This window comes from Cyclopterus lumpus, chromosome 21, assembly GCF_009769545.1.
Source record: "Cyclopterus lumpus isolate fCycLum1 chromosome 21, fCycLum1.pri, whole genome shotgun sequence".
NCBI classification, from domain to species: domain Eukaryota; kingdom Metazoa; phylum Chordata; class Actinopteri; order Perciformes; family Cyclopteridae; genus Cyclopterus; species Cyclopterus lumpus.
This window is the reverse complement of record NC_046986.1, coordinates 12,099,017-12,113,002: the sequence shown is the minus strand read 5'-3', so window position 1 is coordinate 12,113,002 and position 13,986 is coordinate 12,099,017. Positions and strand designations below refer to the sequence as shown.

At 39.2% G+C, this 13,986-nt stretch overlaps 1 protein-coding gene across 1 annotated transcript; it reads right to left on the bottom strand.

The window, feature by feature from the left end:
* Window positions 1–712: 712 nt before the first annotated feature.
* On the bottom strand, window positions 713–12,629 carry LOC117750326 (activin receptor type-1C). Its single transcript, XM_034561484.1, has 9 exons — window positions 12,560–12,629; window positions 7,205–7,435; window positions 3,822–4,064; window positions 3,468–3,698; window positions 3,210–3,377; window positions 2,774–2,930; window positions 1,953–2,077; window positions 1,537–1,667; window positions 713–838 (listed from the first exon to the last, which is right to left on the bottom strand). Exons 1-9 carry the CDS (start codon window positions 12,627–12,629, stop codon window positions 713–715), a joined length of 1,482 nt encoding a protein of 493 aa, XP_034417375.1.
* Between the last annotated feature and the right edge of the window lie 1,357 nt (window positions 12,630–13,986).

Sequence of the window (13,986 nt, the reverse complement as noted above, 5' to 3'; positions counted from 1 at the left end):
CGGGCGAATTTCATCAAAGTTGAAATATTTGAACTCGGGCGAAAAATTCGAATTTGCGTCTATCGCGCCGCCCGACGCGAATTCGCGTCAAACGCGTCTGTGCGTTGACTTTGCATGGGATCTGGTCGCGCGAAAAATTCGCGCCGCGTTTGGTGTGAACACAGCATTAGTGTATCATTTAAACCCCGTCAGGGTTTCTTTTCCAGTAGCCGTGTGATTGTCAGTTAGCACACCAACTACTCAGCGATACTGTGTTTGATACAAGATATGGCACGAAAACATCACAATGTGCAACTTCAAGCTTTGGGCACTTAAATGTCTGAGGTAGCAACAATATCTGTGTATACATTATATTATACATACATTCTTATGGCTCTTCCTACCAAAAGTGCAGCTGCTCGGTTCATTTTATTTGTGTGTGTGTGGTGTGTGTGGTTGGTGTGTGTGTGTGTGTGTGTGTGTGTGTGTGTGTGTGTGTGTGTGTGTGTGTGTGTGTGTGTGTGTGTGTGTGTGTGCGTAAAGCAGCCACTGACACCCCCTACAATACTTTGGCACCAAAACCAACCTGAAGTTGCTCTCAGAGGTTGAACAGTGTTTTTGTTCCCTGAAGAGGGCAGCCTTGGACTGTTAAGAGTCTCTCCCAGTTTGCACTCAGTCCGTCGCGTTGCACCAGTGCCTGCACCAGTGCTCATCTGCAGGGCAACACATCCTACTAATCTTTGACATCGTTGATGAAAGACAGCTGAGAGACTGTTTTCTTGACCCGCAGAGCAGTGAGTCGAGCAGCCGGGTTGGCATACCAGCACTCTCTCATCAGTTTGCCCATCACACGCAGCGCCTGGTGTATCAACAAGGAGATAGTAGTATTTTATAAAGATATGTTTTCTGCATTTTCGCTTAATTATACGGTGATAGTTTCAGCAAAGGGCTCAGGCAGGAAATTGAACCCCAGCAGCTGCAATAGGAGGTTTTTTAGACAGTGCGGCCGCTCTATCAGGCGATCCACCAAGGAGCCCAAAGACAGAAAATGATCTTCATTCAATTACTTTTTTTAATATAGCAGAAGTTTCATCTTATTATCTTGAGCATTTGGTAATAATCCAAAACAAATTGTAGTTACTAACAGTGTACATGTAGTTATCTATAATGACCAAGCTCATCACCGTTAGTAATCTTAACTGCTTAGTAACCATCCATCTGAAACAAGTGTACAAATGTTTTTGGGACTTTTTCAATATGCTTTTATCTCAGAAGTAGCATGCTGAACTAAGCTGACGACTTTCTTTTAGTCACCAGTGAGGTAAAATATGTGAAAATTATGTTTTGTGGATTCAAAATTGGTTCAAAGGTGAACTGAACATGTCTACTGCAAGAAAACATATCCATATAAGAAAATCAGAGTTATCCTCTAAGCATATGGCATGTTAAGTCTGTTTTTGTTTTGTATCTGACTTTAGCAGTTTAATACACACTAGATGAGTTAGTATCATAACTATCTGGACATGATTATACATCAGATGCATCTTTCAGTCTCACCTCACAGCTCTGCCACTGGTTGGGAACGTTGGGTCTGAGTTTCTGCTCACACAGTACCTTCCTCATGTCCTCGATGGTTGGATCAGAAGGCACAAGGTCATAGTAAGGCAGCTGGAAATCTTCTTGAAGTCCTGTGTAAAAGAACAAAGATATAGATATCGTGCCTTTCCTCACCCACATGATTACACGCGGTGTGCAGCAATCAGAAAAGAATATTAACCACCTTAAATTAGCTTTGAAGGACACATTGACATGGCTGATGTAACAATTGGTACAATTACAGGTTCATCAGTGGTGTCTTGTATGTAGCCGACTATTAGTCCCAGTCCAGTCTTGCTAATCATTTTCCCATTGAATATTTCTATAAATATCGGTAGAAAAGTGGGTGTCTATGTGTGCGAGTCATTTAAAAGTACCTCTAACAGAGCACCTTCGGGCCAGTTCCCAGAACACCAGGCCTAGCGAGTAGATATCCGCCCTCTTGAATGACTCAAAGCAGTTCATATTGATTGTCTCATCCAGGATTTCTGGGGCCATGTACCTGCAGAGGACAAAACAATTAAGAGCTAATGACATTTTAAACACCCTGTGTTATATAGAGAAAACAAATATATATAAAAACAAGCTTATATATATATATATATATATATATATATATATATATATATATATATATATATATATACACACATATATATATATATATATATATACATACATACATATACATATACATATACATACATATACACATACACACACATTTTTAAACACATGCAGGGTTCAAGTTTGGTCTATATAGCTAAATGTGTTCATGTTTACCAAAAACAAATGTGTTTTACAGTAACCTATTGTACAGGGTTTCTATCCATTCTGTTTACGAGCAGGAGGTTTCATGACTTTTGTTCAGCCTTTTTTTCTCATTATTTCACTTTATTAAACAGGTTGATTTTGGAGAAACGTAATTATTTTAACCTTGCACCGCTTTCATTTTTATATACTTCATACTCACTTATATACACTTTGCATTTTTTTCCATTTTCTTTATTACTTAATTTTCTTAAATTGAATATGTCCTGCTCTACTATTTTATGTTATTGTATATATAGTACCCTTGTTTGCTGCTGCTACAAACAATAATGAATAAAGTATCTATCTATCTATCTATCACGTTATTTCAGTGTCATCCTGTTGCTACTTGGTGTGTGTTCGTTGCGTGTTGTGAGGTGAATCCAACCTCTTGGTTCCCACTCTGTGGTTGGACGGTAAGTCAATGGAGTTGGTGCTGGAGTCGTGTTTCACAGCCAAACCTAAATCTGCGATGACCGCTGTGCCGTTCTTCTTCACCAGGACATTTTTCGACTTTAGGTCTCTGTGAGCAATGGAAGGTTTCCCTAAAACCAAGAAGGACACAAATAAGGTTTGAGGCCATAATTTCCAATAGTTTTTGACATTTCAGAGACTAAATGAGAAATAAATAAATCAAAAAAGTCAAAACAATCTTAAATTGCAGCTCTGAATTACATTCTGATTCATCAATTGACAGACAGTTTTGAGGAATCACAGGCTCATCATTAACTGGTGCAATCTGGGTTCAGACATTTTTTTTTGTATATGAAAGTTTTACTGAGCACACAAGTGTCGTACTTATTATAGAGTACCGCCCACCTTACCCTGTGTTCCAATGAGTTCCATGTGGAGATGTGCAAGTCCACTTGCTATGGACAGAGCGAGGACGATCATGCCTTCCAGAGAGACTGTGTACCTGCTCAGGTAGTCATACAGGGAGCCATGCTCATGGTACTCTGACACCAACCAGAGCTGGGTCCACAAGCCATTATCTGCAAGAATACAGTCACATGTTGGCACATTTATCTCATAAATATCATGTGAATTTGATTATTCTTGGTCTGTGTATCTGATTCCGATGCCTTTGTTGTCTGCAGCAATGAAGCCCAAGATGTTCTCATGTCTGAGCATGATTGTCTGATAAATTTCCGCTTCACGAAACCACGACCTCTCGTCTCTGGAGGAGAAGATCTTCACGGCCACATCCTCTCCTCGCCACTTTCCCCGCCACACCTCCCCAAATCGACCCTTCCCAATGGTCTCCTGCAGGACAATGGTCCGAGCTATTGTCCGCTGGACCAGCAATGGCAGACCTGCAACACACCAGCAAGACGATCAGCTGATATTGATATAACAAATCCATTTAACTGGCTTTACATGTATCCACGTCTTGTTGGGTTGAAGCCAGAATGAGTCATAATCTAAGTCGCTCTTACCTGATCCGGAGCCTGAGGTGCTCATGTCATAGATCAGATCTTTGAGACATTTTTCGTGTGACATTAGCATCTGGTCCTCCAGAGGCTCCTCTGGGTCCTGCTTGTGGGCTCTGCTATAAACACAGCGGTGGCTCTGCACAACAAACACACTCAACAGGATCCCCACACACAACAGGCAGGAGGGCACCAGGATCACCGCAGAGAGCTGCAGCGTGCTCCAGCCGGGTTCTTCCAAAGGCCTCTCTGATAACACAAACACACAAACAACATGTTAATGTAGCCAACATTTACTATGTCTTTGCTCTCTACATCAAACCTTTAGGACAAAGACTCAGAAGGAGTGGGAATTTACAATTGAGCTCCTTGTGACTGTTGTACCCTCTGGTGGGCATTATTGATAATTGTACAACAGTGTGGACTGAAATCATTATATCAAGGAAATAATGTATCATCCCTAGTGAATGAGTACTGCTGAAATACACTGATTTCTGAGAAATGCTTTTCTGATTTTAAAACAAGCACAGCAAATCACGCTGCTGACAATTTTAAAATGTAGAGATGGAAATTGTAGATAAGGCAGACGCAAAGTTTTGTCTGCCAAAAAAAAGAATTTTCCAAAACAAAACCAATGTCAGCACTGCCCATAAATGTTATTCATCAAAAGTACTGAAGAGATACAGGAGGCAGAAGCTTTTAAAACATTTTCTCGAAAAAAGTACAACAATTTATTTTGTATTTTGTTGTTCTTAAAACAGGCTTCTTCATATAAAATAAGTGGCATGCGCAGATCAACAACAGGTTCACTATGAGAATAAATTGTTGGTTCGGCAAAACACAGTAACCTGACATTGTCATCTCTGACCTTCCTTCTGTGGGTGGACAGAGGAGACATGAATGCAAACAGAAATAGCAGAGCTGGTGGTAGCTGGGATAATATGAGATTGAAAGGCATGCTGACAACATAATGCACAGTGAACACCGCATTGTAGCATATCAGTACAATGAAATTATAGGCCCGAAGAAATAAAAATAATAACTTTGGCTACCAACTTGATTTTTGCCTTGATTTTGGTCTTATTTTAACTGCATGAGTCATTGCAGGAACTAATAACTCTTTCAAAATACAGTTTCAACATAAACAATGCAGCCTTGAGAAACCGAAACCGTATATATATCCATCTTCAGCCTTTTCATCTTCTCAAATCCCAGAAGCATGACATGTCCAGGAGTGCCTCAAAACATGCAACATCTGCAGATGGCCCAATGTGCAAAGCAACACGTCGTGAACTAAACCACAGTTTCCTAAGACGTCTTTGGCCTTTTACCTAAAAACATGTCCTGCCATGTGTGCCGCTGTAGCTCAGCAGAAATGGTGCAAAACACTTTACCCTCCTCTGGCCAAGAGACAAAAGACCTTCTTCGAACTGTTTATTGGTGACTCTGCATGGGTCAAAGGAAGTAATCCCAGCAGTCATTTCTACTTTTAAAACAGTTTGACACTAACCATGACTACTTCTAATACTAACTTCACCATATAGCTGTAAATGTATTCTACTAATTAGGCCTGCATAGAAATCACAACAAGGGCACTAATTAATATTAAGTATTTGTGTGTAGAAAAATAAATAACACACATGATTAGCTCACATGCTGATATTTAGCAGAGCAGTGGAACAGATTGATTCTGGTGTCCTCATTCACAGTCAGCACCATCACAGCCTGAGGATGCTGCCCCGGCCCATCTCATCAACAGTCTGCAGCACTACACTTTCTCCGATATCACCTCGACATTTGATTTGGCTCACGGTCTGATAATCTACCTCAAATTATTTTATTATTATTCCCTTCCATTTTGTTTATCTTTGTCTTTCTTTTTTTCATTGGGTGTCGTACAACAGAGCATTGTATTTGTCTTTGAATACCAGACTCCAATCTGGGTCCCCCACCTGAATAGATTTGTTTTACATTTTTGTTTTTATTATATATATATATATATAAATAAATAAATCTTTTTAAAAAGTCTGCAAATTGGAGCTAAACAGTTCATTAATTGATTAGTTGATTGAAAGATAATTAATCAGCAACAGTTTTAATAACCAATTCATTGCTTTCAATTTGATTGTTTGCTGTTTTTTGTCATCTTGTATGTTATGCTAATAATATCTTGGGTTTTTGGACTGATGGTTGAACAAAACATGACATCTAACGGCCTAACATTAAGATGAGGGGACATTTTTAATTTGTTTCTAATATTTTACAGAACATTTGATTCATTAACTGAAAGACTAATTGTTAGATTAATTAATCAGGAAAATAGATGGTCATATTAGTGTACACATGAGTAATTAAATTAATTGTGAAAAATAATGCTTAATTATTAGGTTGAGCATATATGATGCATTTAGATTTTCGTAAAGATGCCCATATCAATATTCTGATATGAACAATGGATAAAATCTTTCAGCCTGTTGTTTTGGTCCACCTTTGGTTGGCTTAACTGCTCTTTCATCCTTTCTCTAACTGCTGCAGGCAGCTTTTTTTTTAGCTAAAGACCCACTGCACTTTACCTGAACCTGTTCACAGACAGCAAACAGATAGAGACTAACTAGCTGGCATAGTGGAGCATTTAGCAGCAAAAGGGGACACAATAAATGCTATGTGGTGCACATGTTAACCATGTCAACTTCACAATGGTATAATATGTAGACTAATGTGTGTTTATGAAGTTATATCCCTAACTGGACAAAACATGATAAATCCAGTTTTCACAAATCTGATTTACATTCTTTTTTTTAATTATCCAATTTTCATGAAATTGCCTCAAACTCATTTTGCTACACATAAACAGAAATAAATGCAATACATTAAACATGAACTTATTGATTGCAACAGAGAGAACACCATGAACCCTGATGCTAAATGTCACTCTCAGCATACTGCTTTCCACTGAATTGTTTATCGACATGTAAAAGTAATCCCCCTCTGCTTTAAAGCCAACATCCACCCTGCAGACCCATGATAGGCTTTTAACTTGCAGTAGGACTACATGCCTGACCAATTATTTATTTATAAAGCAGTGGAGGCAGGGGGAGGATCATTCAATGGCGTCTCATTGCCTCTGCCAGATTTGTTACGTCACAGGATCTAGTAGGATCAGCATCCACATCGTCTAGCCGGTGCCAGAATGAGTGGGAAATCCCACACTGATTGGGTGATGTTGCTGTCGAATTACTACTGTATCTACTGAGCACTGTCTACTGTCTGTCTGAGGGTATAAATCTATATTTCCTCTATAATTTTGTTGCCTCTTTTTTCTTTTTCATCTTTATTGTTTGAAAATTAATTAACTAAAAAAAGAGCCATCCATTCCATAGCCTCTGTACCTGGGTGTAGGTGCAGAGTCTCATTGTTGCAGAAATCAATGAAGCAGCAGTTCCTCTTTGAGACATTTCGGGAGCTGTAGCAGAAGACCTGACCCTTCATCTCAGAGGGCGACATGCACGACTTGGCCGTTTCCTCCTTCCCATCAATCAGCATCACAGAGTTCCAGCAGGCTCCATCTGCGCTCGTCTCACAGGTGTGGTTGGCGCAAAGCTGGCACACACACCTCAGACCTGAAATAAATGACATCATTAAAGATGGTTATTTTCTCCACAGACATTGATTTGGAAATGGCTGCGGAGGAAAGACAGTATAATTCAAAGTCATAGCAAGTGGTCTTTTACTCTTTAGAAGCTCCTGTTATGTAAGCAAGTCCATGCTCTTAAATGGCTGCAAGTGGAGGAACCAACGTAATGCCTCTTAGTTTAACACCCAGATAATCTTGTGTTCCTCTGGGAGCTGCTGTCATGCTTTGTTTGATAAGACTGGGAGTGATTGATAAGCAAGCTTGCACTGCCTGCTCACTGGAAAAATCTAGAAATAAACTGTAATAACATCATACAATATTAAATTAAACAAATTTGAATGTATGCATTATTTCAATATTAATAATAATAATCATACAAAAAATGTTTTTTAAGTAAATGTCTCTATGGTGTCCAATTATAAATAAAATAATCAACCTTTTTAAATGTTTATCATAAAATGCTCAGTGAACAACATCCTAATGTTTAAAATTAAAAAATGTTTTTATCAGAGCTGTATTGGCTTGCATCAGATAGTACATGGGAACCTAATACAGGGTACAAGACAGAGTAAATTCATATATAAATTGGTGGATGTTGAAATGTATGTCCTGTGGTTTCCATGCCCACTCTGTTGCAACAAAAACATTCCCCAAAAGTTATTTTATTTTTGTCAGGAGGATTTGACTGACAAAGCATCTCGTATGTCACCTCTCTACATTTTTTTGTCAGTTCCACATCACCTGTATTTGTCATGTGTCAACAAACGTGAGAAGTGCTTGGATTAAACAATACACAACCAAGACATAACATAACAAAATAAAGTGCTGATGATTAAAAGAAATAGAGCCTGTCTCCTTAGCTCGTGATCATCCGTGCTGTTTAAGGTTCACAAGGAGGCAAAGTCAAAAATCTTTTAATTAACCTGAATTTGGAAAATAATATAATATACTACACCCCATACTAATGTATGGAGAAAAGGCTGCTAGTTTAGTTTTTTTTAACATATAACATTGTCAATGTGTTAGTCTGTCTCTCAACATCCTCTGACTTTCCTACCCTGTTTCTGTAATGTGTACAAGATCACTAAAGGTTTAGTGGTGAGTACTATATATTAAGAGAATTACGATAAATACTACCGTGAACGTGTGGCACTCAGCCCTAAAGTCCACTTGTACCTTCCGCATCTATGTAATTGTTAAAAAAATGGATCACAAATGAATAGTTTCATTTTCTGAACAACCCGGCTGGGACCTGTAGTTTTTAACAAACGTTACTCGTAAAAGGAATAAACAGTGCATTCTTGGGGACTTTTTTCAACCGCTAACAGATGGTGTAGTATTGTTTCAAAATAAACAGTGCAATATTTATTATAGTGAAGCATCATCATTTCTGGTCTTTTAATTGATTGTCTTTTCGAAAGATAGGAGGATATTCAACCTAATAATTGAAAGTGATTTTTAAGGCTCCTCCAGCAGACGTGTTCTTTAACAGTCTCCTTGTGAATTGCTTAGCAACAAATTAACTCAAGGACGATGATTGGGACTCTGAAACTATGAAACTATGATTTGTTAATAGATGAAAACTGAGCATTGATGTGGATTTTAGGGCTGCAACAACGAATCGATAAAATCGATAAAAATCGATTATTAAAATAGTTGGCAACGAATTACATTATCGATTCGTTGTGTCACGCGATTATTACGCCACCCAATAAGACATGGAGATGTTTGAATATAAAAAAAAAAAATTGAGCGCGGAGCAAAAAAAAAAAGCCCGTAGAGCAAAGACCATCGGAGAGACCCATAAAGTTGTGCAAGAACTAATGGTTATTTCCCCTGTGGTGGACGGCGGAAATAATAACTGTTTCTACGGAGACAAGCCACGCCCCCCGCCCCCTTCCTGCCCGCCTGCATGCTGCTGCTCCGGCAGCGCTGGAAGCGAAGTTATCGAGACGGAGTCGGTGAAATTCCCCGAACTGTGTGAGCCTATGGGTGATGTTATGAACCCAAACACCAGGGCATTAGATGTTCCAACGTTTATGGGATGTCCACAACAAGTATAAAGCTGAACTAGTGGTTATTTATGCCGTGGTGAACGGCGGAAATGACTGTTTTTACAGAGACAAGCCACGGAGACAAGCTTTTCCTGCGGTTTATAGACAAGTGCGTCTCATTGTACAATTTCTTTTTTCTTTTAAAAATTAGCAGGTGCGGCCTATAGATAGGTGCGCTCTATAGTCCGGAATTTACGGTACCTGTTACCTGTGCATTTTCTGGCACAGTTCTGTTTAATAAAGGGTTGGAAATAAATGCTTTTTTGTTTTTTTATCCGATTCATCGATTAATCGAACAAATAATCGACAGATTAATCGATTATTAAAATAATCGTTAATTGCAGCCCTAGTGGATTTGTTTAATGGCCTCTTTAAATCACGTACGGTGGAAGGGAAGTAATTAAAAAAAAATTTAACCTGCTGTCTGGCCCTTCTGTGTGGAGTTTTCATGTTATCCCACGTAAGGGTTTTTCCTCAAACAGTCCAAAGACGTGCAAGATAGGTACGTTTAGTGTGTGAGTGGTATCTCCATGCGTCAGCCCTGTGATAGCCTGGTGACCTATCCAGGGTGTACCTTGGCGTTCTTCAATGCCAGCTGTGATCGGCTCCAGCCCCCCTCCACAACCCTGAATAGGATAAGCAGTTACTGATAATGGATGGACGGATGACTGGTTTTGGGGAAGGGCTGCCATAAACACCAAACTGTGTTCAGTGTGAAAAACAGATGGTGAGAACAGTGTTGTGCAATCAACAACATCACATATTGTACTGGTGTCTTCAAAAAATTCTGGAACAAAAATCCACATCAAAGACCACCAAAAGAAAAACAACTGTCTTTTTTAAAATAATATTAACATAATATTGTAGTCTGTTCGTTGCTCCATATCTTGCCTTCCATTTACATCAGGCCATAGATATTTAGTCACACCTGATCTACTGTCCCTCAATCAGACACCCTAATGGGATTTCATATTGATAATGGATTCTAAAGTTTTGTACCGCATCGTTTTAGTGAATAATTTACCCAAAACAAAACAAACAGCATGAAATCCACCAGAAACCAATGAAAGAAAATGGATTGGAAATTGCTTTGAGCTTTGAGCTTTGAGGATGTGATGAATCCAATCTGTTTTTTAATCTTGGGTTTGAAACAGTTAATTCCCAAAGGCGTGAATAACTTGTTTTCTGCATTGTGGAGTGTGGTTTTGTAGATGACGCAGTTATCGTTGGAAATGTTTCATCACAAAAAGTGTAATCCATCAGGAACTTGAAAATTTAAAATCAAACATTCTGCACATTTCCACACATCCTGGAATGTGTGCATGTTTCCTATAATTTGGTTTGGATAGCTCTGCAGCTCTCATCAATCTGGTAGGAGATATGATTTATTTCCTATGTGAACAAAGGTGATACAAAAGCATTTACTCCTTAACTTGTTTCCTTAACTCAAATATGTGTCTGTCAGTTCAAATTTAGGCATGAGTGTGAAGAGTTGTCGAGATAAACTGCTCTTAATACAACATATGTTGCATTAATTTCCAAGTTTTAAAAGTACAGTACTTGAAGAACCTTTTACAACAGAAGCCTTCAGCAAGAATTGCTTGTAATGAAGGTTACTACTCAAGTGTCATAATGCAAATAAAGCTATTATGTATAGACAGAGAATGCAAACCATTATTTATCATATCTTCATTTGAAAGCCTGGAATGAGGGCATCTTAGAGAAAAAAGCACTCAGCTGAATGGCTGAATTTGTGTGTTTGATTATATAAGGAAAAAGGTGTGCAATAACTGAAATGGAATAACTATAATTTACTGTGTATAAAACATGTAATGCCAGTTAACTGACAGAGTTTTACAAACATTTACCTCTTCTACAATTAACCCACCACCCTGTTGCCTCATTAAAAACATACAACACTAGCTCCCATAGACTTTCTGTCAAACAAGGACACCTTCATGTCCTATTCTAAGCCTGAATGAACCAAGCCAAACACAAAGGAGAAGGAGCATCACACTGCAACCATTGCTGACTCAGACAGAATAGCTTTAAGTCACATCAGGACAATCACAGACAGCTGTAAGTCAGATATATCATGGAAGTGGGGGAGGCATTGGTTTGATGTATTTTACAACATACAATGGAACGTAACAGCCTGCAGACCACCACGTGCAGTATTAATTCAGGCTGAAATTAAGGATTATTTTCATTAATCATCTGGGCTATTAATTCTATGAAATATGATGAAACATGCAGATCACACCCTGATTATCAAATCGACTTTTTTGTCCAACCAGCATTTAAAAAACAAAAAACAAAGATCAGTTTAAAATCAATATGACAAGAACAATCTGCACATCCTCACATTGGTGAGGAACCAGAGAATGCTTGGTATTTTTCTTAATCTAATTGCTTAAACTGTGGTATAACATTGTGTCAAACAAATTGTAATAGTTCTATTATAAAACAAACACAGGTAATCATTGATATGAGTGCTTATAGAAAAGCCCATTCAGATCAAATGAAACAATATCCATCTGTATAAAACGATCACATTTTAAGTTTTGCCCAAAAACAATGACAGCATAATACTGGCTGGGAAATAGCAATTAAGAAAGAAATCTCACAGTATTCTATTGTTTTGTTCAACTGACAGGCAATTATTTTGGACAGCACATGGTCTGTTAACACCAGCTTACAGCCTTACAAGTGACACCGCTTGGAAGAACAGGTAGGAGCTCGATTGCTTTTTAAATATTATTTTCTTTTTAAATAATTGCCATTTAGAGGTGTATTAGCAACAACAACTAAACCTAATGAAAATAACAGGTATTGTAATCAACAGTGAGTGTATTGGTATAAAATAAATGTGTCATTCAAAGTGAAATTAACTTAATTCATGGCGCATGGTTTGGGGGAATATAGCACAGAGTTTACGAGCGATTTAAAAAAAATTAAAACCTTTAAAAAAGAAAAAAAAAGAAGTGATTTACTAAATGAATGCGCTTGATGAAGCCAATATGCAAACCGAGCGAGACCCCGTTTAGCTACCGTACCTGCAGTCAGCTGGGCGACGGACAGGAAGATCAACGCCGCTTGAAAGCTCCGCTTCCCGGGACGAATCATGGCAGGAGCGGCATCTGCTCGGTCTCCGACGCACCGTTTGCACCGCCACTCTGCAGAAAGACGCTCTTCATTGCGGTGAATGCAGTCGGCTGTGAACCGCAGAGAGGTTCGCTCCGCCCCTGTTGACGAGCATTTAAGAGGATTAGCGCTGCAGACCTCAGATACAGACATGTGAATGAGAGCCAGAGAGAAAGTGTGTTGCACATCCTTTTTAAACTGTGCAGGTCCAGTGGACCACCTCCTGTATGCACATTAAACACACACACAATTCAAGAAGCAGTCAGTTCTCTCGTATTCACCAACATGCTCACTGTGGTTGGAAATGTGCCTATATGTCAATATAAAATAGGTCACAATGAAAATGTAAAACTACATAATAACAGGGTATCTGCATCATGATTGTTTTGGGAATGTTAAATGACTTTTCCCCAACTGCATGTGTGCATAGTGGGTCTATGTTGACATTCTGGGTTTCAGCTGACCTTGTAAACCTGTGTGTGGTGCCCTGTGCCAGAGAAAGTTGCTGAAGAAACCAGCCTCGATAGACCGCTGCTAACATCCTGTCTAACCAAGCAAAGAGTAAACACTGGCAGGCAATCTGCTGTACATTAAGCTCAGTGCAAATGTTAGCTCAACTCACCTGCATGCAATAAGTTATTTACTGCAGGCCATGTGACCACGCTGTGTTCCTGCTGCTCGGGCCTCATCCATAGCAACAACAGGTGCCAATGTCACTAAGAAGCGTGGATGAGTGAACCGAGATTACATAAACCGAAACCCACAAGCACAGAAAGTACTTCTTTCTATGTTTTCACAGCAAAGTCTAAGGCAGTCTACTGAGACAGTGAGACATGCATCGCTAATCCAGGAACCTCTCTATTGTCTATTGTTAAGACCATCAATACATTAACCTCGGCTCTGAATGTACTTGTGATTGTGGAAATGTTTTTAAAAGCGAGCCATACAAATACAATTTAAAAAACATCTTACGACTTCTACCGCTCAGCTGTAGGTACGTAGAGGTACGCAGCATGAATACAGAGCTGGTACGGAACTCGGGGGGGAAATAAGATTGGATCTTGAAACTGGTCGAGTCAAACCTAATGACAATGAATATGAATATGAAGACAGTCTGCGGAGACAGTTTGACAGCTGTTGATACATGCAAGCGGGAGGTCTCAGCACTGTTTGACATCCACCGTTAGCGTTTCCATCATGGCCCATAACTCTTCCGGCATATTAATCAGTCTGAGAACCATCAAGGGCCCAGTTTCTGTTTGTCATTTGCCAAGATATCTGCTGTGCATGCAGTTTCACTTTACAGCTGGCATGGGGAGTACCGAGGCTTTTGACCTTT

What these genes read in the sequence shown, in the direction of transcription:
- LOC117750326 (XM_034561484.1), bottom strand. Translation starts at nt 12,629, where the DNA reads ATGATTCGTCCCGGGAAGCGGAGCTTTCAAGCGGCGTTGATCTTCCTG. An exon ending in CACCTCAGGCTCCGGATCAG is followed by an intron (nt 3,699 to 3,821) that starts GTAAGAGCGACT and finishes GGTGTGTTGCAG; the next exon opens with GTCTGCCATTGCTGGTCCAG. An exon ending in GGAACTCATTGGAACACAGG is followed by an intron (nt 2,931 to 3,209) that starts GTAAGGTGGGCG and finishes TCTTGGTTTTAG; the next exon opens with GGAAACCTTCCATTGCTCAC.